General features: G+C 39.1%; 1 protein-coding gene and 1 long non-coding RNA gene across 2 annotated transcripts in view; both read left to right on the forward strand.

Annotated features, from left to right (window-relative positions):
* LOC132496088 (uncharacterized) overlaps positions 1-25,803 on the forward strand; it is a 356,225-nt gene that overhangs the window by 140,103 nt on the left and 190,319 nt on the right. The window lies entirely within an intron of this gene.
* LOC132495961 (ATP-dependent RNA helicase DDX3X-like) lies at positions 10,149-12,266 on the forward strand. Its single transcript, XM_060108050.1, has one exon. It carries the CDS (start codon positions 10,149-10,151, stop codon positions 11,946-11,948), a length of 1,800 nt encoding a protein of 599 aa, XP_059964033.1. The 3' UTR covers positions 11,949-12,266.

The following is a 25,803-nucleotide window of genomic DNA, read 5'->3' on the forward strand; positions in this document are numbered from 1 at the left end:
TTGTTCCAAGCCTCTTTTATTTGCTTTATAGCTACCAGCTAAGAGGTTCTGAGAAGTTTCTGAAGAAAATGAATTAAAATTTTTGATATAAAATGACTTGAATGTATAACAAGATTTTATAAATTTTTCCTGGAGCCTAAGCCATTGCAAGCATTATAGCAAGCATTAGAAAATTAAAATGACATTCTCTGAATTTCAATAAAAAAAGAATAGCAGTGAAATAGTTGCTGAGGGGAGAGTACTGTGGAAAAACATCAACAGTTGATACATTCCAGGGATTAAGCTATGGTATATAGTTTGTGTATTTTCTTTTTTTTGTTAACACCTTTATTAGAGTATAATTGCTTTACAATGGTGTGTTAGTTTCTGCTTTATAACAAAGTGAATCAGCTATACATATACATATGTCCCCATATCTCCTCCCTCTTGCATCTCCCTCACACCCTCCTTATCCCTCCCCTCTAGGTGGTCACAAAGCACCAAGCTGATCTCCCTGTGCCCTGTGGCTGCTTCCCACTAGCTATCTCTTTTTCATTTGGTAGTGTATATATGTCCACGCCACTCTCTCACTTCATCCCAGCTTACCCTTCTCCCTCCCCGTGTCCTCAAGTCCATTCTCTACATCTTTACTCCTGTCCTGCCCTGGGTTCTTCGGAACCTTTTTTTTTTTTTTTTTTAAGATTCCATATATATGTGTTAGCATACGGTATTTGGTTTTCTCTTTCTGACTTCACTCAGTATGGCAGACTCTAGGTCCATCCACCTCACTACAAATAACTCAATTTCGTTTCTTTTTTTTTTTTTTTTTTTTGCCGTACGCGGGCCTCTCACTGTTGTGGCCTCTCCCACTGCGGAGCACAGGCTCCGGACGCGCAGGCCCAGCGGCCATGGCCCACGGGCCCAGCCGCTCCGCAGCATATGGGATCCTCCCAGACCGGGGCACGAACCCGTATCCCCTGCATCGGCAGGCGGACCCTCAACCACTGCGCCACCAGGGAGGCCCTCAATTTCGTTTCTTTTTATGGCTGAGTAATATTTCATTGTATATATGTGCCACATCTTCTTTAGCCATTCATCTGTCTATGGACACTTAGGCTTCCATGTCCTGGCTATTGTAAATAGTGCTGCAATGAACACTGTGGTACATGACTCTTTTTGAATTATGGTTTTCTCAGGGTATATGCCCAGTAGTGGGATAGCTGGGTCATATGGTAGTTCTATTTGTAGTTTTTTAAGGAACCTCCATACTTTTCTCCATAGTGGCTATATCAATTTACATTCCCACCAACAGTGCAAGAGGGTGCCCTTTTCTTTTTCTTTTTTTTTTTTAAATTAATTAAATAATTTATTTATTTTTGGCTGTGTTGGGTCTTCATTTCTGTGCGAGGGCTTTCTCTAGTTGTGGCAAGTGGGGGCCACTGTTCATCGCAGCGCACGGGCCTCTCACTGTTGCGGCCTCTCTTGTTGTGGAGCACAGGCTCCGGATGCACAGGCTCAGCGGCCATGGCTTACTAGGCCCAGCCGCTCCGTGGCATGTGGGATCCTCCCAGACCAGGGCTCGAACCCGTGTCCCCTGCATTAGCAGGCAGATTCTCAACCACTGCGCCACCAGGGAAGCCCCGAGGGTGCCCTTTTCCCAACACCCTCTCCAGCACTTACTGTTTGTAGATTTTTTCATGATGGCCATTCTGACCAGTGTGAGGTGTTACCTCATAGTTTTTTTTTTTTTTTTTTTTTTTTTTTTTTTTGCGGTACGTGGGCCTCTCACTGCTGTGGCCTCTCCCGTTACGGAGCACAGGCTCCGGACACGCAGGCTCAGCGGCCATGGCTCACAGGCCCAGCCGCTCCGCGGCATGTGGGATCTTCCCGGACCGGGGCACGAACCCGTGTCCCCCGTATCGGCAGGCGGACTCTCAACCACTGCGCCACCAGGGAAGCCCTACCTCATAGTTTTGATTTGCATTTCTCTAATGATTAATGATGTTGAGCATCCTTTCATATGTTTGTTGGCAATCTGTATATCTTCTTTGGAGAAATGTCTATTTAGTTCTTATGCCCATTTTTGTATTGGATTGTTTGTTTTTCTGATATTGAACTGCATGAGCTGCTTGTAAATTTTGGAGATTAATCCTTTGTCAGTTTCTTCAATTTCAAATATTTTCTCCCATTCTGAGGGTTGTCTTTTCATGTTGTTTATGTTTTCCTTTGATGTGCAAAAGCAAAGTTTTAAGTTTCATTAGGTCCCATTTGTTTATTTTTGTTTTTATTTCCATTTCTCTAGGAGGTGGGTCAAAAAGGATCTTGCTGTGATTTATGTCATAGAGTGTTCTGCCTATATTTTCCTCTTAAGAGTTTGATAGTGTCTGGCCTTCATTTAGGTCTTTAATCCATTTTGAGTTTATTTTTGCGTATGGTGTTAGGGAGTGTCCTAATTTCATTCTTTTATATGTCCCTGTCCAGTTTTCCCAGCACCACTTATTGAAGAGGCTGTCTTTTCTCCATCTTATATTTTTGCCTCCTTTATCAAAAATAAGGTGACCATATGTGCATGGGTTTATCTCTGGGCTTTCTATCCTGTTCCATTTATCTATATTTCTGTTTTTGTGCTAGTACCATACTGTCTTGATTACTCTAGCTTTGTAGTATAGTCTGAAGTCAGGCAGTCAGATTCCTCCAGCTCCATTTTTGTTTCTCAAGATTGCTTTGGCTATTCGGGGTCTTTTGTGTTTCCATACAAATTGTGAAATTTTTTGTTCTAGTCCTGTGAAAAATGCCATTGGTTGTTTGACAGGGATTGCATTGAATCTGTAGATTGCTTTGGATAATATCGTCATTTTCACAATGTTGATTCTTCCAATCCAAGAACATGGTATATCTCTCCATCTGTTTGTGTCATCTTTAATTTCTTTCATCAGTGTCTTATAGATTCCTGCATACAGATCTTTTGTCTCCTAAGGTAGGTTTATGCCTAGGTATTTTATTCTTTTTGTTTCAATGGTAAATGGGGTTTTTCCTTAAATTCTCTTTCAGATTTTTCATCATTAATGCATAAGAATACAAGAGATTTCTGTGCATTAATTTTGTATCCTGCTACTTTACCAAATTCATTGATTAGCTCTAGTAGTTTTCTGGTAGCATCTTTAGGATTCTCTATGTATAGTGTCATGTCATCTGCAAACACTGACATCTTTACTTCTTCTTTTCCAATTTGGATTCCTTTTATTTCTTTTTTTTCTCTGATTGCTGTGGCTAAATCTTCCAAAACAATGCTGAATAATAGTGGTAAGAGTGGGCAACCTTGTCTTTGTTCCTTATCTTAGTGGAAATGGTTTCAGTTTTTCACCATTGAGGACGATGTTTGCTGTGGGTTTGTCATATATGGCCTTTATTATGTTGAGGAAAGTTCCCTCTATGCCTACTTTCTGCAGGGTTTTTATCATAAGTGGGTGTTGAATTTTGTCGAAATCTTTTTCTGCATCTATTGAGATGATCATATGGTTTTTCTCCTTCAATTTGTTAATATGGTTTATCACATTGATTGATTTGCATATGTTGAAGAATCCTTGCATCCCTGGGATAAACCCCACTTGATCATGGTGTATCATCCTTTTAATGTGCTGTTGGATTCTGTTTGCTAGTATTTTATTGAGGTTTTTTGCATCTATGTTCATCAGTGATAGTGGCCTGTAGTATTCTTTCTTTGTGACATCTGTGTCTGGTTTTGGTGTCAGGGTGATGGTGGCCTCATAGAATGAGATTGGGAGTGTTCCTCCCTCTGCTATATGTTGGAAGAGTTTGAGAAGGATAGGTGTTAGCTCTTCTCTAAATGCTTGATAGAATTTGCCTGTGAAGCCATCTGGTCCTGGGCTTTTGTTTGTTGGAAGATTTTTGATCTCAGTTTCAATTTCAGTGAAATTGATTGGTCTGTTTATATTTTTTGTTTCTTCCTGGTTCAGTCTTGGAAGTTTGTGCTTTTCTAAGAATTTGTCCATTTTATTGGCATATAGTTGCTTGTAGAACTCTCATAATCCTTTGTGTTTCTGCAGTGTCAGTTGTTACCTCTCCTTTTTCATTTCTAATTCTATTGATCTGTGTCTTCTCCCTTTTTTTCTTGATGAGTCTGGATAACGGTTTATCAATTTTGTTTAGTTTGTGTATTTTCAAATTTGTTACTGGTCTGCATCCCCCTTCCCACGCCCCTCTGCCCCATTATTTCATTGTCACAGATAAGGTAAGTGAGGAACAAAGAGATTAAGTAAGTCACCTAAATCACATATGGAACACAGGGGAACTGAGATCTACCATTTGACCTTAAGTCAGTTTAGCTCTAAAGCTCATTCCCTTCTTAACATATTCTGTCTCTGAGATGTCCTCACTTCCAAATTCTCAACCTTCTTCTCTACTTTCTGCACAAAAACATGACCCATGATTCTGCATATCCCATAATAACCACATGATAACATAGGTTATTGGGGAAGTTTTCTCCCCACTGAGGTTCTTGCTTACTGGATTTGTCTTTTAATCCAGTTGGAGTCTTTTATGTAGTTCAGTAAAATTCAACTCTCTGTTGTCAGAGAAAAGGTGAGATAAACCATTCTCCTCAATTCTGTGGAACTCAAGAAGGTGACACTGGGAGTGAGAGTGAAATGGAGGTTGTATCTCTGCTGCTTCATCATTCAGTTTCAGTTTCCCAAGTGTGAGCACCTAGATGAGCTGAATGTGCATTGAATGGGTGTTTTTTGTACAACATCACCCCTTGCTGCAGTCCAGGTCCTTAATCAGGGGCTCAGTGGAAGAAATCATGATCTGTTCCAGTGTTGGAAGAAAGCTGACTGATTTGTTTGTTTGTTTTTAATTTATCTGTTTATTTATTTTTGACTGCATTGGGTCTTCATTGTTGTGCACGGGCTTTTCTCTAGTTGTGGTGAGCAGGGGCTACTCTTTGTTGCAGTGCACAGGCTTCTCATTGCGGTGGCTTCTCTTGTTGTGGAGCATGGGCTCTAGGCATACAGACTTCAGTAGTTGTGGCACATAGGCTCAGTAGTTGTGGCTCACAGGCTCTAGAGTGCAGGCTCAGTAGTTGTGGTGCATGGGCTTAGTTGCTCTGCAGCATGTGAGATCTTCCCGGACCAGGGCTGGAACCCATCTCCCCTGCATTAGCAGGTGGATTCTTAACCACTGCGCCACCAGGGAAGTCCCAAGCTGTCTGATTTGGATTTACTGAGAGATTATGTTTGCAGACTGGACCTATTGGGCAATTAAAGGCTTTGTGAAGGATAATTGTGACTATATTGGTTTTTCACCTGTGTGCTAACAGAGAAAGTATTATCTCCATCTACCGAGTCCTTCCTGCCTTCCCCTCCACTTCTCTCCTGCTTCAGTGCCCACCTTGGTGTATGATGTTCTCAGGTATGGCACCTTACCCCACAACCTGTACCAGTTGGCTTTCCCATCCGAGGTCCTGCCATAATTTTTTTTTAACAGAGAAACACATTTACTGAACTTATAAGACAGCAAATAAAGAAACCAAGCTCATTTAATACTGGTAGTCAAGGCAATGAATTTATTTGCAAAACCAAAGCAGTTATCATGGGTTTGAAAGGGACACCTTAACCAGCAGAACTTTGTATATGCACAACCTACACTGATAGATAAATTGCTGCTACTGCTTTACCCACAATATAATTAATCCTCTGTTTCTCATCCATGAGCAATTTGTTTGATTGTCCAATCTGAATATCCAACTTTACCTGCAGTGCTTGTTCCTGGATATCACGAAACAATACCGTATTTTTCTCAGTCATGATTTTCTGGCTCCCCAAAAGCCATTCCTCCCTTTCTTGTTTGCCATCCCTGTCATCCTGATTGTCTGTGGGCCAATCTGATGTTCTTGATTTTCTGTGGCCCCTTTTCCTGATTCTCTGTTGCTTAGAGTAGTCTACCACTCCTTCTCCAGGTTTCTGACCATCAGGGGAAGGGGCACAGAATTTGGTCAGGCCATCTATGAGGCCTTTCCTTTTCTTATTGAACTTCAAGGGAACACTGGCATCTCGGTGGACGTCCAAGCTGCCTATTCAGTCTAAATATCTTTCTTCTGACGACAATGCTGATTGGCTGGAGAGAGTGATATTATGTGTCTGACCCCTTCTGGGGCCTGTTTGAACTTTGCTGAAGGCAACTTTTGACACCATGTTTTGTTTCTTTAACCTGCTTTTTTTTTTTTTAATGTCCTAATGGATTAGTATAGTGCCATTTTATCTGTGCCACCTTCTGTAGAAATTTTTGTCCTTTTCCCCTAGGTTGACATATTTGACATGGCCACACGCCTTTTGGCATCCCAGTGAGCAGCGGATCACTACACTCCATGTGAAAAATCTTGGTCACAGGAGTCATGAAAGAACATGTTATCTGCATTTTTGCCCTGATCTTGACAGGAGCTGCATGGTTTCCCCTTGAGGTGCTGCCGCCATAAAGCCCTCACTTCTATCCATGAGTTCCAGTGGGAAACTTGAAAAAGGTTGGATGACCTCTGTTGCCACAGTTGGCACAGGAGATGAGTGCCTCTGCTCTTTTCTCTGTTCTTTTGTACCAAGACTGAACCCAACAACCTGTACCAAGTAGCCTTTCCCTCTGAGCTCTTGCCACATTTTTAGTGAGCGGTGAACAGGTTTCCATCTCTGGAGGCATCCCCTGACTTCTCTTTTTCGCAGTTTGGAGAACCTTTTTTGTTAGTTTAAGAGACAGTTCTACCACTTCCTGTAAGTTTCTCTTTTCTCCGTTGGTCTTACTTTTTTAAAAGAATCCATGTCACATATCTTCCCTGAGGTAAAGAAGTACAGGCTCCACTTTCTCTTTGAGTTGGGGAAGGGGAAGGGGAAAAGATAGGGAGAGGAACAAAAATTCAGATGTTCAAAATTTGCCTGCCATAGTATTTTGCTCAATGGCAATGTTTCCCTATCCTAGCTGTGGTTTCCTGGACTCAACATCGCTCTCTTTCTTGTTTGGCATCATACAGAATGAATAAAAGCATCTTTTCTACTTGAACCCAACTGGAGTAATGTTCTTCAGTGAAATCGGTCTGCAGGAATCTCCTGTATAAAATTTTGTTGACTCAGAATCAATCCTAGGTAGATAATGGTGATACCAAGCAATAGGACCCTCACGTTGTGGCATAGGCTGCAGTAGGAGTTGAGGAAGGGATTTAGGGAGAGTGGCAGTTGGAAAATGGGTATCCCTTTGTGGTGTGCCTCTGACATGGGTCTAGAACTTTGGTGATACCTTTCTTAACCAATTGATGGTTATTGCCTGGGATGGATTTCAAGGTTTGGATTTGCCTTTGGTTTGTTAAATTCTAAGTACCAATATTGCCTCTTACTGTCGTTAATAAGCTCTCAGTACTTTTATTTTTCCTTTTAAAAGTTAGAGTTTCATAATCGTGCACTGTGAGACAGTGCTGAGGTTATTAGCACTTTTCTAAGGCCCGATTTATAAATATTCTTCCACTATCTCTCAGGTTATCTACAAAAGAATTTCAATAATTCAACCTTTGTATTGTACTTGAACATAGCTCTTGAGGGTATTTCTTTTTTCTCTGAAGTGAGTAGTAGTTTTTCTTTTTTTTTTAAACCATCATTTTCACTGACACTACATCAGCATCAAAGAAATGATTTCCAGCTAGTTGTGCGTAAGTTGAAGTTTCCAACTGATTTTTGCAGTTCTATCTTGCAAATCAAGGTGGAGGAGCAAACAAACAAACAGAATTGTTGTAATACAGTGAATCAGAAAGCAAAAGGGAGCTTATATCTGGGGCTGTGTCCTAACCAATTGATTTGGGACTGACACTGATGAAGGACAACATTCTGCAGTAAAGAGTGATGCAGTAACTAGCTATTACTCAGATAGCAGTGTTTTTGTACTTTATCACTGTCTGTGAGCAATGACAAGGATTGAGATGGCTTTCCAAAGTATGCCATAGCATTTGTAGCTATGCTTGGCCTTGACCAAGCCTTATTATGGGTTGGCTGTTTCATCCCTTCAGAGAGAACTAAAATATACCTGGACAATGTCCTGTGATTAATTTTGGTGAGAGACTTTCACATGAAAACAAAACAGAGTAAAACAAAGTAAAATAAAGATGACCCAATGTGTGAGATTATCAGAAGGAGCTGTGATGCATTTTGTTTTTCTTTCTTAAAAGGAGAGATTGACTCTCAGAATTTGGAGATGGTGACATAGACTGCTATGGGTTTGATTTGTGTACAAATTATTTTTTTAATCTGTTTTGGGATAAGAACTTTCTACAGGTAATTCAATAAAAGGTTAAAAGTAAAATGACAAAAAGCTGTTAAACCTCCTACTCTGGCAATGCTACATTAGAACCTTTTCCTCTTCATTATTCCTAGGTGTCTTTGCATTCAGCATTTTAGTTTCAGTGCTTTCTCCCCTTTTCTTGCTGTAATAATGTCTCTGCCCTCTTTCTTGGTTATTTGACATGTTCATTTCTCTTGGGAATGATGTTGCTTATTTCGCCTCAACAGCTACGAATTTTACTCTTTCTACCATACTTTACGTTCCATATACTTTTGCTTTATATTTCAAGCAAGAAACCAATGGCTACTTAATGTATGTGCACTCTGTTTTTCATGTTGTATATATTTTAGATATTTCACATATGTGATTTAGTGAAAGGTGGAAGAGGCAATTTTTTCCATTTTTAGTCTTCATGGTGAAACTGAGCACAAATACCGTTTCCTACAAATTATCATGAATTTGTTGACAAAAAATGAATTATAACTCTGTCTCCTGATTCTTAAGTCTGTGTATTTAAGCTAATGTGACTCACAGCATGCTGAGTGTGAAGTGAATAAACAGTAATATCTTTCGTGACTTACTGCCTGGGAAGATGGCAGAAGATGTTACAGTGGTACATGGAGGTGCCATGGAGCCACACAAATGGAAGCTACCACTCTAAACAGATGTAACTTTCTTCACAAAAATAAGTTCTAAATCCCCATTCTGTCTTGTTAGTGCTAGAAAAATGTTGCTTCTGGAGAGAGGATTTCACTGTTATAAGGGACAGATGCATTTGGAACCCTCAATCTACAGAAGCACAGAACTTTAGCACCATGCAACCTATGCAGGGTTAACAAGAACAGAAGGATGTAAGTTATCTGGTATAAGTTCCTCGAATTTCTTCTCCCCACTCGCTTCAAATATATTCTGGCTTGACTTGCTCAATTTTTTCCCCACCTAGGCTTTACAAAGTGGGTTATGTTGGACAGTCAGTATTTGAGATTTTGTGATGGAGAATCAGGAAGAAAAGGGAAACTAGACAGACACTTCTGGAAGAAGTTTTGTTGTTGTTATTGTGGGGCAGGAGTGGGTTGGAGCACAATCCTTACATGAGAGCAGAAGTGGAAGAGGAAAATGGTGATAAAAAAGATGTTGATAGGATCCTCTTTCTTTTCCACTGTGTTTGATAAATATAAATAAAAGATTTGTTATTTTAGTTTGAAACCAATTTTGGTGGCATGACCCGTATTCTGTAAGGATGACCCCAGTGTTCTCCTGCACTATGTGGGTCAAAGCATAAGCTTGTGTTATGTTCGTGAAGGCATGGACAGTCAATACAAAGAAGACCTGGACCAAACTGCTGCATGGCTTGAACCATACTAGTTCATTATTTTCACCATCTCAGAGAGGAGAAACTTGAGGCCAGTATTGGTCAGTTAATGTCTGCCTACTATTGGTTACCTACTGTGTGACAGAGACTGTGTTAGGCAATTAACATGACCGTGCTGGTAATCCTATCAATAACCGTGTAAGAAAACAGAAAACTGCCTCAAGAGCATGAAGTTCTAAAAAGGTAAAATGCAGAAGAAAAATGATCAATAAAAAAATTAGTCAATGTCAAAAGTAAAACTCTCCTTTGCTTTTACTCTTTTTTTAGGCATTGCCAGCAGAGTTAACTGTTTCATGTACTGAATGAAATATATCGTTTAATTCCACCTCTGTCTAGAAAATCCCCAGACCTATGCTTGTTTGAACTGTATAGGCAAAATATGATTCTAGGAGTTGGGTCTCTTTCGGCCTGGCCGGATACGCTAGACCTGCAGTAGGAGACCGGGAGTTCCCGCTTCTCTTCAGGCATGAGTCATGTGCCGGGAAATGAGCTCGGGCTAGATCAGCAGTTTTCTGGTCTAGACATGAACTCCCCTGATAATCAGAGTGGAGGAGGAAGTACAGCAAGCAAAGGGCGCCATATACCTCCTCACTTAAGGAACAGGGAAGCATCTAAAGGATTTTATGATAAGGACAGTTCAGGGTGGAGTTGTAGTAAAGACAAGGATGCCTACAGCAGTTTCGGGTCTAGAGATTCAAGAGGAAAGTCCAGTTACTTCAGTGATCGAGGAAGTGGATCAAGGGGAAGGTTTGATGATCGTGGACGGAATGACTATGGTGGTATCGGCAGTCGTGGTGACAGAACCGGTTTTGGCAAATTTGAACGTAGTGGACACAGTCGTTGGTGTCACAAGTCAGATGAAGATGGTTGGTCAAAGCCACTTCCACCAAGTGAACGCTTGGAGCAGGAACTCTTTTCTGGAGGAAACACTGGGATTAACTTTGAGAAATACGCTGATATACCAGTAGAGGCAACTGGCAATAACCGTCCTCCACATATTGAAAGTTTCAGTGATGTTGAGATGGGAGAAATTATCATGGGTAACATTGAGCTTACTCGTTACACTTGTCCTACTCCAGTGCAAAAACATGCCATTCCTATTATTAAAGGAAAAAGAGACTTGATGGCTTGTGCCCAAACAGGGTCTGGAAAAACTGCAGCATTTCTTTTGCCCACCTTGAGTCAAATTTATACAGATGGTCCAGGTGAGGCTTTAAAGGCTGTGAAGGAAAATGGAAGGTATGGATGCCCTAAACAATATCCAGTCTCCTTGGTTTTAGCCCCAACAAGAGAATTGGCTATACAGATCTATGAGGAAGCCAGAACATTTTCATACCGGTCTCGAGTTCGTCCTTGTGTGGTATATGATGGTGCTGATATTGGTCAGGAGTTTCGAGACTTAGAACGTGGATGTCACTTGTTAGTCGCCACTCCAGGACGCCTGGTGGATATGATGGAAAGAGGAAAGATTGGGTTAGATTTCTGCAAATACTTAGTGTTGGATGAAGCTGATAGGATGCTGGATATGGGGTTCGAACCTCAAATACGTTGTATAGTTGAAGAAGATACTGTGCCACCAAAGGGTGTCCGCCACACCATGATGTTTAGTGCTACTTTTCCTAAGGAAATTCAGATGCTTGCTCGTGATTTCTTGGATGAATATATATTTCTGGCCATAGGTAGAGTTGGCACTACCTCTGAGAACATCACACAGAAAGTAGTTTGGGTAGAAGAGTCAGATAAACGGTCATTTCTACTTGACCTCTTAAATGCAATAGGGAAGAATTCACTGACTTTAGTTTTTGTGGAGACCAAAAAGGGTGCTGATTCTCTGGAGGATTTCGTATACCATGAAGGATATGCTTGTACCAGTATCCATGGAGACCGATCACAGAGAGATAGAGAGGAAGCCCTTCACCAGTTCTGCTCAGGAAAAAGCCCGATTCTAGTGGCTACTGCTGTGGCAGCAAGAGGACTAGACATTTCAAATGTGAAACATGTTATCAATTTTAATTTGCCAAGTGATATTGAGGAGTATGTACATCGGATTGGCTGTACAGGATGTATAGGAAACCTTGGTCTGGCCACCTTATTTTTCAATGAAAGAAATATAAATATCACAGAGGATTTGTTGGATCTTCTTGTTGAAGCTAAACAAGAAGTGCCATCTTGGTTAGAAAATATGGCTTATGAACACCACTATAAGGGTAGCAGTCGTGGGCATTCTAAGAGAGTCAGTGGAGGATTTGGTGCCCGAGACTATTGACAAAGTAGCGGTTCTGGCAGTTCTAGCTTTAGTAGTAGTCATGCAAGCAGCAGCTGCAGTGGTGGAGGTGGTCATGGCAGCAGCAGAGGATTTGGTGGAGGTGGCTATGGAGGCTTCTATAGTAGTGATGGATACGGAGGAAATTGCAGTTCTCAGGGGGTTGACTGGTGGGGCCACTGAATCCGCTTCACAGCAAAGTCACCCTTTTGAAAAAGCTAATATGGAAACCACATGTAACTTAGCCAGACTATACCGTGTAGCTTCAAGAACTAGCAGTACATTACCAACTGTGATTCTCCTGAAAATTCAAGGGAGCTCAAAGCCAAAGGAAGAAAAAGGAACAGTCAACAACCCTATTAAGAAGTTGGTTTGAAAACTTAATTGCTGTAGTTTGGACTAACTCCCCTCCTGCTTATTTCCATCCCAAACTGCATTTATAATTTTGTGACTGAGGATCATTTGTTTGTTAATGTACTGTGACTTTAACTTTAGGCAACTTATTATTTTGATGTCCTGTTGGCTCAGTAATGCTCGAGTTTTCTATTGTTTTGACAAAGTAAATCAACTGAACTTGAGCTAAAATCAAACCTTGGCACACAGGTGTGATACAACTTAACAGGAATCATCAATTCATCTGTAGATATTATAAAGAAAAAATCTTGGATGGTATCCTGCATTAGGACTTTTTGATAACTTGCAGAGTGGGGAGGGAAACATCTTACAGCAGAATTAGTTTCTAATGTGGCAACCTGTACTAAGTTGAAGTTCTGACTTGCTCACTCTATCCTGGATAGGCACTTCTAATCTTTAAATAAGCCGTTCCAGTCATGATGAGGTGGCATCTATGAGTACATGCATATGTTTTTCAAAACACTCTTCGAAGTTAATGCAAGTAAATACAGCAGTTCCTCTATTAATGTTTAGGTTATTCTAAGCTAGGCAAATGTGGGCATATTATAGGAAAAGTTTAAAAGTTTGGATAAAAAAAGTGTTTAGGGGAAATTTTATCTAATTAGATGTTTTTAATGCCTGCCATAAATAAAATTGAGATGGTAAAATGGCTGACCATGCCAGTGACCAGTCCTTTTAAGGGCCTGCTTGGAGTTTGGTCTTTAATGCATGCTAGTGTTGATGTTTTTTGGTCAAGAGGATATGATCAGGAGGGATTGTGCAGCAGGCTTTTATTTTAATGCAGATTCTCTTTATTCTGTTTAGGCTGTGTTGAAATGTTAAAATGACTTACACTTGTAGAGTTTTTAAATCAGAGTAACAACAAATGCTGAAATCCTTGAGATCACACAGGTTGGAAATATGTACTAAACTGCACAAGGTGTTATTTTTATATAGTGCAGTTTTAATGTATTTTAGTTGCATAGGTTTCCATTGTATTTATAGTCACTTTCTGCTAAATTTGGCCAAAGATGATTGTTCACCAACTAAAAATGCCTCTGCCGCTTGGAATTCTGTGCTGATTTTGTGGTTGGAATATAGTGATCTTTATAGGCTAATCTTTACAATGGCTTCAGAAGGCAAAAATTTCTTAAAGTGCAATAGATTCTCAAGCGTATTGTGCCTTGTTCTAAAACTTTATTGTAGGTGCACTTGACAGTATTGAGGTCATTTGTTACGGTGCTATTTCAACTAGTATAGATTTAGACTCTTGTACATTTTGCCCATACGTTTTTACAAAATACTTATTTTATTGCATGTTCAGAGAATTTTATATATATGTCTGTGTGCGTGTCCTTAAATTTCCAATCTTATTTTGTCTCTTGGAAATTGTTGAATGCAGCATGGTAAGAACTAGATTCTAAAATTTTATTTGGGACCATGGAATGATAGTTGAGAAGAAAACTATTTGCACACGACAGGTTTTAGATACTTTTTGCTGCTAGTTTGTGTAATATTTATTGAACATTTTGACAAATGTTTATTTTTGTAAGCATAAAAGTGATTCTTTGGAAGTTTAAAGAAAATTGACCAAAAGTACAAAAACACTGGCACTTGAATGTTGAATGTCACTGTATGTGAAATAAAACATTTCAGGGTAGTGTGAGCTTTTAATGTTAAGTCCTATTAAACTTGAGTCAAATTAAGCAGACCCAGCATTGGCAATGTAGGTAGCTGTAACTTTCTGACAAAATGTAAGGCAAAATTGGCAACTTGAAATTACAACATGACAAGGTTTTGATACCTTTGTCTTAAAATATTAACGAAACACTTCTAAACACTGATAAGAAATGTCCACGTTTTCAAAGGTTCTCAGAGTTTTATTTAGTACATACTTTGTTTTGTTTGGTTTTCAGTGTCTGGCAAATTGCAGTTCTCAAACATGTGGTTATCTTTGTGTATTGCCATAATCAGTGACTTTTACATTCAGTTTTGTCAGCCAGCAATATTTTCAGTAAATAAGAATGGAATTAAATTTGCTATATGTAAACATCAAAGCTCAAGTCACTGTAGGTTTAGTAATTGCTTAAAGTATTAGTTTTAGATGCTAGCACTGCATGTTCTGTGTTTTTTCTGGTTTTACTAAAATAAAGAGTTGAATACAAAAAAATATGATTCTAAAGGAAAGTAGTCTTTTACGTACATAATCCATTTGTGCTTGAGATAGTTTTGGATATTGGATAATGTAGTTGGAATTTGAAATAAGTTTTACTTGAGTGCACCTTCCTAAAATTTAAATGTCAATTTCCGTATATGTATTGGTGAAAGTCCAGTCAGGAAAACAGGAACCACACTAGGTATTTCAACAAAGAAAGTCTAATCTAGGGGATTGGTTAAGTAAAGCTGAAAGAGCAAAATGGGAAAGTCCAGCCATAACAACTGTAGAAAGTAGCTACCATTCAAATGGCTGGAGCATACAAAAAAAGAGGTTAGGATTTTCCGAATCTAGAAGAGTACAGACTCTGTACATTGGGGCTCAGATTACTGAACAGGGGTCATGACCCACGTACTGCAGGTCATCTGAGAAGAGTGCAATGAAGCTAGTTCCAGGAATGCCAATGGCTGCTGTTGGGATGAAGAGCCAGTACTAGATAACAGAGAGGGGAACAAGAAGGGATGATTCCCTTTCCCCTTCTCCTGCCTTCCAGTCTCTCCCAGAGAATACCACTACTGGCTGCACCAAACAGGGAGCAAGCTGACAAAGGACAAAAGTAGTTTTCACAGTCTTAGCCTCAGGATTACAAGAGTATAGAATTATAGATTTGGAGCTGAGAGATAAGAGCTTTATAACCAGCACAATATTTATGATCATTTAAAGGTATTTCTGAATTTAGAGTTTTAAACTTTAGATCATAGCTTAGGTCTGAGAGCCGTCCTTATAAGTGACCAAAAATTTGACAGAAGGTAGACAGGGTGTGGAAACCAATTTAATTGGGATATACCCTTTACTAGTTACACCAAAATTATTCTCTTTCCAGGAAATGGTGGGTCCAATGCCTTCAAGTTTTAATTTGCTTAATGGTGAGAATGTTTCTACCTCTTAGGTTTAGCTTATAATTAAATGACTTGAAAGGTGTTACTTCTTATTATCAATTCCAATGCCAAGATTTAGAACAATTTTAAACACATTATATACAGAAAGTAATTACAAATATGTGGTGGGATTTGTGTTCTCGTGAACCTAGAATCCCATTTCTATTTTTGTAATCCAGTGCTCTAAACAAAGGTGTATGGCCCAGGGTTTTCCTGGGTGGCTAAATCACACTGTGGTGGTCTTATTGCAACATTCTTATGCATGTGAAATCAGTGTAACATTAATTTTATCCATATAAATATCCGTATCAGGAGTAGCCTTAAGTGAGAAATGTCAGAGGGAGAAAGTATGTGTTTGGTACTTTCCTTAATAGCAGTGTCTAAGAACTTTAGTACTTTTCACCTGCTTTTCCTATGCTGTTACCGAGGCCTTCAGCTGTTCAGTGAAGGTACGATATGTGTGTAGGTGACAGCAGGAGTGGGGAAGGATCTTAGTTGGCTTGCTGATTGTATTAGTCTGCTTAAGCTGCCATAACCGAATACCACAGACTGGCTATTTTAAACAACAGAAATGTATTTTATGACAGTTCTGGAAGCTGGAAGTTTGAGATCATGGTGTCTGCTTAGTTGGTTTTGAAGAGGGCTCTCTTCCTGGCTTGCAGATGGCTGCCTTCTTACTGTGTCCTCATCTGGCTGTTCCTCTGTGATGCAGGAAGAGAGAGATTGAGCTCTCTGGTGTCTCTTCTTATAAGGACACTAATCCAATCAGATCAGCCTCTCCGCACCCCACCCCACTGCCCCCATGACCTCATTTAACCTTAATTACTTCCTTAGAGGCCCTATCTCCAAATACAGCCACACTGGGGGTTAGGGGTTTCAATATATGAATTTTGGGTGGACACAAACATCTAGACCATAACACTGATGAATTCTGCATCTTTGGTATTCTCAACACAAGCTCTAGGTACCTCATTGCCTTCATTTGTAAAGGTCAAGGGAAGCACTTAAAATTACCTAAGAACTAATGAAGAAAGTTATATCCTCTGCAGTTAATTTCTTTACTGATAACTGCAGTGTCTGCTCTTAATTTTTCTCCCGAGTAGTCTCATTTTACTTTTGAGTCTTATTACTGAATTTAAGTGAAACTAAAAGGTAAATTCATCTTGGGCCATATAATATTCTCTTAGTATGTGACATAATTTTAAGTAAAACATTACTTGCTTAGTATTTAAAAAGGCATTGCTGGTTTTATTATATCTTAGTTTTCCCTTAAATCAAGCCTCCAGTGGACAACTGGGTGTTTGTATGGAGTCCAGAGGAATATTGTATGTCTTTGGGAGTTTTTTGCTTAATCCATGACTTGTGGTTTAGAATCACAGGACTGTATACATAGGCTGCATTGTGAAAGTCAATCTGCCCCACTCCAGAGGTGTGAGAAGCTAGCCATAGACATTCTTCCTTACCCACCACACTCTAATAAAGAAATTATTGTGAGTGGAATATAAAAATATATTCTAAATCTTATTTGAATATTCTTTTGATACTTAATCTATATTAGAACATAAATTCAAATTGCTTGCTGTGTTTTTACTTGTGAGGCTTATAAGCATGCCCAGAGGTTATTTAACCCAATGCATAAATGAAATATAATTTAAATAAGTGCAATAAAATGCCTGATTTTCTATCCTCTGTTGGGAAGAGCAAATTGATCACTGGACAGTACAATGAGTAGAATATCTAATAGAACCAGCGCATCCTCAAATTTGCCTTTTAATTGAATAACATCCTAAGACATTATTCTTCTATGAAAAGGAGAATTTACTGAAATCTCAAGAGAGTTCAGTGTCACCACCTTCCAACTCTGTATTTTCTGAGTCTACTGAAGAGGAGACTGAAACGGAAAATCTCACTTTTCAAAGTTAATATTTTTTGTAAATTAAAGTGCTACTTAATAATATTTGAAATAAAATATGGATACATATTATGTGCCAGAGACTATGCTAGGCACTTGGGATTTAAAAAAGATGAATAAGGGCTTCCCTGGTGGCGCAGTGGTTGAGAGTCCACTTGCCGATGCGGGGGACGCGGGTTCGTGCCCCGGTCTGGGAGGATCCCACGTGCCGTGGAGCGGCTGGGCCCGTGGGCCGTGGCCGCTGAGCCTGCGCGTCCGGAGCCTGTGCTCCGCAACGGGAGAGGCCACAGTGGTGAGAGGCCCACGTACCACAAAAAAAAAAAAAAAAAAAAAAAGATGAATAAAATACTTATCAGGTATTTATAATATATGAACTATATATGTTTCCCCAAATTTTGTAATATGGTAGGACTACTAAGATAATAGAAGAACATGCTTAGTAAAAAACAGAGGTAATATGGTGGAGGGAATGATTAACCAAGACTCTTAGGGGTGGAGGGTCCAAAGAAGAGCTTGACAGAGGACACAATTCCTGTTATTATCTACTGATACTCAGCACCTATTTCCTCCTCTTCAGTGTCCCTATACCCTATAGCGGCTGGAAGGCTAAAAAGTATAGTGAAATGCTCTAGTGAAAAATTTGCAAAGCAGGAGAGAATGGAGTCATTTTTCCTTTGGCAGTGATGGCAGCTGACATACAAAGATCCAGCAAACATTGTTTTTTATAGTGATCAGATTCCTTGTTTCACTGCCAAGTCATCACCCTTGACTGTGGGGGCAGCTGTGACATAGGCAGTAGTTGTTATAGCTTTCTGACCTCTGACTGTCAGCAGCAGCTCCCAATTTCTGGATCATACCTGCAGTGTTGTGACCTGAAAGCTTATTGGTGGCCCTGACTTGTGTTCCTCTAATCCTTTCAACAGTTTCCTTGGCATTTCATTCCCTGCATTAAATGCCTTCCTGTCTGACATACCTGGAGTGAATTCTGATTCCCAAATTCAACTCTGACTGATACAAAGGGTTTGGAAGATCAATAGGAGCTCACCAAGTAAACAGAGGAAGAAAGCCTCATTCCACTCAAAGAGAATGAACAAATGAATGGTGCGCATGAAACGCTATGGTATGTTAATATGGATCAAAGTAAGTCATCACTGCTGGAGTATAAGGAGGTCAGAGAGAGCAAATGAGGTTGGCAAGTTAAAAAGAAAAGAGATAATGACGTGAGTTGTATGCTTTCCTAAAGCTGGCGTTAGGTACCGTTGAGTTAAGTTAACCAGGGAATGGTGCTATAAAGGCTATTTTTTTTTATGTAGCCCCCTCTCATGATGCCATGGAGGATGAACCTGGGAAGGTGGTTCAGATAGGAGAGAAGGCCCAGGGAAGCATGTGAAATTAGAGATTATCAAAGAGAAAATTTGATTCAGGCTTAGGTCTTTGAATTAAGTTATTTTTTTTTTTCAAGGAAAATGTTCTTAAGAAAATGCATTGTGCTAATTTGTTTTCCAACTGCTTTCCATTATAGAAAGAAGTGAGGTTTCAGAAAAATTTCCTTATTCATGCATAGAGTACATCTCCTTTCTGTGCTATCTAAAAGAATCTCCAGCCTCACATATTTTAGATTTTCTGAAAAAATATTTTAAGAGGAAAAATAGCTACTCATCTGTGTAGAAAGGGGATATTTTTGTCTTCCTTTGACGTTCGCATCAATTTAAATGAAAATTTCTTTTTAAAGCATAAATACATTTATCTAAACTTCTCTTCTTGTAAATTATTGTAGTACAGGGTGGGAAGAAGCAAGATAATAGGAAAAGAAGTAGGGACAGTAAGGAAGAATGCACTCGGGACTGGCATGGTCAGTCCTGGGCACACGGAGATGCTGGCAAGCTGTTGAAGGAAACTGTTAAGCTTGCACCTAATGTTTGTAAAAAAGTTTGAAAACTATGCATGTCTTTAAACAGGCAAACAAAAGCAAAGAAACATTTTTCTTTTTATAGAGTCAGACTCTGTGTTCAAACTTCTAAAGAGGAGGCAGTAGGAACTGGTTTAAATTTGGATAGGTGTCTTAGTTCCGGCCACTATAACAAAACACCAAAGACTGGGTGACTTATAAACAGCAGAAATTTATTTCTCACAGTTCTGGAGGCTGGAAGTCTGAGATCAGGGTGTCGGCGTGGTCGAGTGCTGGTGAGAACCCTCTTCCAGGTTGCAGACTGCTGACTTCTCAGAGTGTGCTCGCATTGCAGAGAGCACAGGTTGGAAGCCAGTTCTCTCCTGACTCTTATAAGGGCACTAATCCTATTTATGGGGGCTTTCCCCTCATGACCTCATCTGTTTCTAAGTACCTTCCAGAGGCCCTACCTCCTAACACTATCGTATGAGAGGTAGAGTTTCAACATATGAACCTTGGTGGGACACAAACATTCAGTCCATAAAAGTGGGTCTCTTCTGCACCCTTGACAAAATGGACCTTGAAGAAAGAATATTCTCTCTTTTTGTAGGCAAAACATATCTGGGCTTTTGCAGAGAATTAAAGTTATTTGCCAATGGACATATGTCTATAAATGGGCAATTCTACATGTAAACTAAAACGTAGTGCAGGTGTGTTTTCTAGATAAACATCATTTGTTGAATAATCCTTCATTTGTCAATTAAAACATTCCTAAAAGAACCATTGTAAAGAATGAGTGTGTTTATACTGTGGAATGAAAATTATTCATAGTTTTCAAAATTATCAACTCAAGCATAAAGAAACATTGAAGAATAATTATTGTATAGTAGGGTTCTGATCTTAATTTTCTTTTTATGTGCATTCTTTTTTTTTCTTAAATCTTTATTGGAGTATAACTGCTTTACAATGTTGTGTTAGTTTTCACTGTATAACAGAGTGAATCAGCTATATGCATACATATATCCCCATATCCCCTCCCTCTTGCATCTCCCTCACACCCTTGCTATTCCACCCATCTATGTGGTCACAAAACACCGAGCTGATCTCCCTGTGCTATGTGGCTGCTTCCCACTAGCTATCTATTTTTCCTTTGGTAGTGTATATATGTCAGTGTTACTCTCTCACTTTGTCCCAGCTTACCCTTCCCCCTACCAATGTCCTCAAGTCCATTCTCTACGTCTGCGTCTTTATTCCCGTCCTGCCCCTAGGTTCTTCAGAACCACTTATTTTATTTTATTTTATTTTTTCGGTATGCGGGCCTCTCACTGTTGTGGCCTCTCCCGTTGTGCAGCACAGGCTCTGGACACGCAGGCTTAGCGGCCATGGCTCACGGGCCCAGCCACTTCGCAGCATGTGGGATGGTCCCAGACCAGGGCACGAACCCGTGTCCCCTGCATCAGCAGGCAGACTCTCAACCACTGCGCCACCAGGGAAGACCCCATTTTTTTTTTTTTTTTAGCTTCCATATATATGTGTTAGTATACGGTATTTGTTTTTCTCTTTCTGACTTACTTCACTCTATATGACAGACTCTAGGTCCATCCACCTCACTACAAATAACTCAGTTTCATTTCTTTTTATGACTGAGTAATATTCCATTGTATATATGTGCCACATCTTCTTTATCCATTCATCTGTCGACGGACACTTTGGTTGCTTCCATGTCCTGGCTATTATAAGTAGAGCTGCAGTGAACATTGTGTGGTACATGACTCTTTTTGAATTATGGTTTTTTCACGGTATATGCCCAGTAGTGGGATTGCTGGGTCATATGGTAGTTCTAATTTTAGTTTTTTAAGGAACCTCCATACTGTTCTCCATAGTGGCTGTATCAATTTACATTCCCACCAACAGTGCAAGAGGGTTCCCTTTTCTTCACACTCTCTCCAGCATTTATTGTTTGTAGATTTTTTGATGATGGCCATTCTGACTGGTGTGAGGTGATACCTCATTGTAGTTTTGATTTGCATTTCTCTAATGATTGGTGATTAATGATGTTGAGCATTCTTTTATGTGTTTGTTGGCAATGTGTATAACTTCTTTGGAGAAAAGTTTGTTTAGATCTTCTGCCCATTTTTGGATTGGGTTGTTTGTTTTTTGATATTGAGCTTCATGAGCTGCTTGTATATTTTGGAGATTAATCCTTTGTCAGTTGTTTCTTTTGCAAATATTTTCTCCCATTCTGAGGGTTGTCTTTTCATCTTGTATGGTTTCCTTTGCTGTGCAAAAGCTTTTAAGTTTCATTAGGTCCCATTTGTTTATTTTTGTTTTTATTTCCCTTTCTCTAGGAGGTGGGCCATAAAGGATCTTGCTGTGATTTATGTCAAAGAGTGTTCTTCCTCTAAGAGTTTTATGGTGTCTGGCCTTACATTTAGGTCTTTAATCCATTTTGAGTTTATTTTTGTGTATGGTGTTAGGGAGTGTTCTTAATTTCATTCTTTTACATGTAGCTGTCCAGTTTTCCCAGCACCACTTATTGAAGAGGTTGTCTTTTTTCCATTGTATATTCTTGCCTCCTTTATCAAAGATAAGGTGACCATATGTGCATGGGTTTATTTCGGGGCCTCCTATCCTGTTCCATTGATCGATATTTCTGGTTTTGTCAGTACCATACTGTCTAGATTGATGTAGCTTTGTAGTGTAGTCCAAAGTCATGGAGTCTGATTCCTCCAGTTCCATTTTTCTTTCTCAATATTGCTTTGACTATTCGGGGTCTTTTGTGTTTCCATACAAATTGTGAAATTTTTTCTTCTACTTCTGTGAAAAATGCCATTGGTAGTTTGATAGGGATTTCATTGAATCTGTAGATTGCTTTTGGTAGTATAGTCATTTTCATAATGTTGATTCTTCCAATCCAAGAACATGGTATATCTCTCCATCTGTTTGTATCATCTTTAATTTCTTTCATCAGTGTCTTATAGATTCCTGCATACAGGTCTTTTGTCTCCTTAGGTAGGTTTATTCCTAGGTATTTTATTGTTTTTTGTCGCAATGGTAAATGGGAGTGTTTCCTTAATTTCTCTTTCAGATTTTTTATCATTAGTGTATAGGAATGCAAGAGATTTCTGTGCATTAATTTTGTATACAGCCACTTTACCAAATTCATTGATTAGCTTTAGTAGTTTTCAGGTGGCATCTTTAGGATTCTCTATGTATAGTATCACGTCATCCGCAAACAGTGACAGCTTTACTTCTTCTTTTCTGATTTGGATTCATTTTATTTCTTTTTCTTCTCTGATTGCTGTGGCTAATGCTTCCAAAACTATGTTGAATAATAGTGGTGAGAGTGGGCATCCTTGTCTTGCTCCTGATTTTATAGGAAATGGTTTCAGTTTTTCACCATTGAGAACAATGTAGGCTGTGGGTTTTTCATATATGGCCTTTATAAGGGAGGTAAGTTCCCTCTATGCCTACTTTCTGGAGAGTTTTTATCATAAATGGGTGTTGAATTTTTTTGAAAGCTTGTTTCGTTAATATAGTGTATCACATTGATTGATTTGCATATAGTGAGGAATCCTTGCATTCCTGGGATAAATCCCACTTGATCATGGTGTGTGATCTTTTTAATGTGCTGTTGGATTCAGTTTGCTGGTATTTTTGTTCAGGATTTTTGCATCTATGTTCATCAGTGATATTGGTCTGTAGGTTTCTTTTTCTTGTGACATCTTTGTCTGGTTTTGGTATCAGGGTGCTGGTGGCCTCGTAATATGAGTTTGGGAGTGTTCCTCCCTCTGCTATATCTTGGAAAAGTTTGAGAAGGATAGGTGATAGCTCTTCTCTAAATGTTTGATAGAATTCACCTGTGAAGCCATCTGGTCCTGGGCTTTTTTTTGTTGCAATATTTTTAATCACAGTTTCAATTTCATTGTTAGTGATTGGTCTGTTTATATTTTCTATTTCTTCCTGGTTCAGTTTCAGAACGTTGTGTTTTTCTAAGAATTTGTCTATTTCTCTCAGGTTGTCCATTTTATTGGCATAGAGTTGCTTGTAGTAATCCCTCATGATTCTTTGTATTTCTGCAGTATCAGTTGTTATTTCTTCTTTTTCATTTCTAATTCTGTTGTTGAGTCTTCTCCCTTTTTTCTTGATGAGTCTGGCTGGTGGTTTATCAATTTTGTTTATCTTCTCAAAGAACCAGCTTTTAGTTTTATTGATCTTTGCTATCATTTCCTTCATTTCTTTTTCACTTATTTCTGATCTGATATTTTTGACATCTTTCCTTCTACTAACTTTGGGGTTTTTATGTTCTTTCTCTAATTGCTTTAGGTGAAAGGTTAGGTTGTTTATTTGAGATTTTTCTTGTTTCTTGAGGTAGGATTGATTTGCTATAAACTTTCCTCTTAGAAATGCTTTTGCTGTATCCCGTAGGTTTTGGGTCATTGTGTTTTCATTGTCATTTGTTTCTAGGTATTTTTTGATTTCCTCTTTGATTTCTTCAGTGATCTCTTGGTTATTTAGTAGCGTATTGTTTAGCCTCCATATGTTTGTATTTTACAGTTTTTTCTCCTGTAACTGATTTCTAATCTCAGAGCATTGTGGCCAGAAAAGATTCTTGATACAATTTCAATTATCTTAAATAACCAAGGCTTAATTTGTGACCCAAGGTATGATCTAGCCTGGAGAATGTTTCATGAGCACTTGAGAAGAAGGTGTATTTTGTTGTTTTTGTATGGAATGTCCTATAAATATCAATTAAACCCATCTTATTTAATGTATCATTTAAAGCTTGTGTTTCCTTATTTATTTTCATTTTGGATGATCTGTCCATTGCTGCAGGTGGGGTGTTAAAGTCCCCTACTATGACTGTGTTACTGTCAATTTCCCCTTCTATGGCTGTTAGCATTTGCCTTATGTATTGAGGTGCTCCTGTGTTGGGTGCATCAATATTTACAATGTTATATCTTCTTCTTGGATTGATCCCTTGATCATTATATAGTGTCCTTCCTTGTCTCTTGTAATAGTCTTTGTTTTAAAGTCTATTTTGTCTGATACGAGAATTGCTACTACAGGTTTCTTTTGATTTCCATTTGCATGGAATATCTTTTTCTGTCCCCTCACTTTGAGTTTGTATGTGTCCCTAGGTCTGAAGTGGATCTCTTGTAGAGAGCATATATATACGGGTCTTGTTTTTGTATCCGTTCAGCCAGTGTATGTCTTTTGGTTGGAGCATTTAACCCATTTACATTTAAGGTAATTATCGATATGTATGTTCCTATTACCGTTTTCTTAAATGTTTTGGGTTTGTTTTTGTAGGCCTTTTTCTTTTGTGTTTCCTGCCTAGGGAAGTTCCTTTAGCATTTGTTGTAAAACTGGTTTTGTGGTGCTGAATTCTCTTAGCTTTTGCTTGTCTGTAAAGGTTTTTATTTCTCCATTTAATCTGATTGAAATCCTTGCCGGCTAGAGTAATCTTGGTTGTAGGTTTTTCTCTTTCATCACTTTAAATATGTCCTGCCTCTCCCTTCTGGCTTGCAGAGTTTCTGCTGAAAGATCAGCTGTTAACCTTATGGGGATTCCCTTGTATGTTATTTGTTGCTTTTCCCTTGCTGCTTTTACCATTTTTTCTTTGTATTTGATTTTTGATAGTTTGATTAGTATATGTCTTGTCGTGTTTCTCCTTGGATTTATCCTGTATGTGACTCTCTGTGCTTCCTGGTCCTGATTGACTGTTTCCTTTCCCATATTAGAGAAGTTTTTAACTATAATCCCTTCAAATATTTTCTCAGACCCTTTCTTTTTCTCTTCTTCTTTTGGGACCCCTATAATTTGAATGTTGGTGCATTTAATATTTTCCCAGAGGTCTTTGAGACTGTCCTCAATTCTTTTCATTCTTTTTTCTTTATTCTGCTCTGTGGTAGTCATTTCCACTATTTTATCTTCCAGGTCAATTATCCATTCTTCAGCCGCAGTTATTCTGCTATTGATTCCTTCTAGAGAATTTTTAATTGCATTTATTGTGTTGTTCATCATTGCTTGTTTGCTCTTTAGTTCTTCTAGGTCCTTGTTAAACTTTTCTTGTATTTTCTCCATTCTATTTTCAAGATTTTGGATGTCTTTACTAACATTACTCTGAATTCTTTTTCAGGGAGATTGCCTATTTCCTCTTCATTTGTTAGGTCTGGTGGGTTTTTATCTTGCTCCTTCATCTGCTGTGTATTTCTCTGTGTTCTCCTTTTGCTTACCTTACTGTGTTTGGGGTCTCCTTTTTGCTGGCTGCAGGTTCGTAGTTCCCATTGTTTTTTGTGTCTGTCCCCAGTGGGTAAGGTTGGTACAGTGGCTTGTTTAGGCTTCCTGGTGGAGGGGACTGGTGCCTGTGTTCTGGTGGCTGAGGCTGGATCTTGTCTCTGTGGTGGGCTGGACCACATCCGGTGGTGTGTTTTGTGATCTCTGTGAACTTAGTATGATTTTAGGCATCCTCTCTGCTAATGGGTAGGGCTGTGTTCCTGTCTTGCTAGTTGTTTGGCATGGGGTGTTCTGCACTGGAGCTTTCTGGTCATTAAGTGGAGCTGGGTGTT

This window comes from Mesoplodon densirostris, chromosome 9 (genome assembly GCF_025265405.1).
Source record: "Mesoplodon densirostris isolate mMesDen1 chromosome 9, mMesDen1 primary haplotype, whole genome shotgun sequence".
NCBI lineage: Eukaryota > Metazoa > Chordata > Mammalia > Artiodactyla > Ziphiidae > Mesoplodon > Mesoplodon densirostris.

Coding starts and splice junctions, on each gene's coding strand:
- LOC132495961 (XM_060108050.1), top strand. CDS start 10,149: ATGAGTCATGTGCCGGGAAATGAGCTCGGGCTAGATCAGCAGTTTTCT.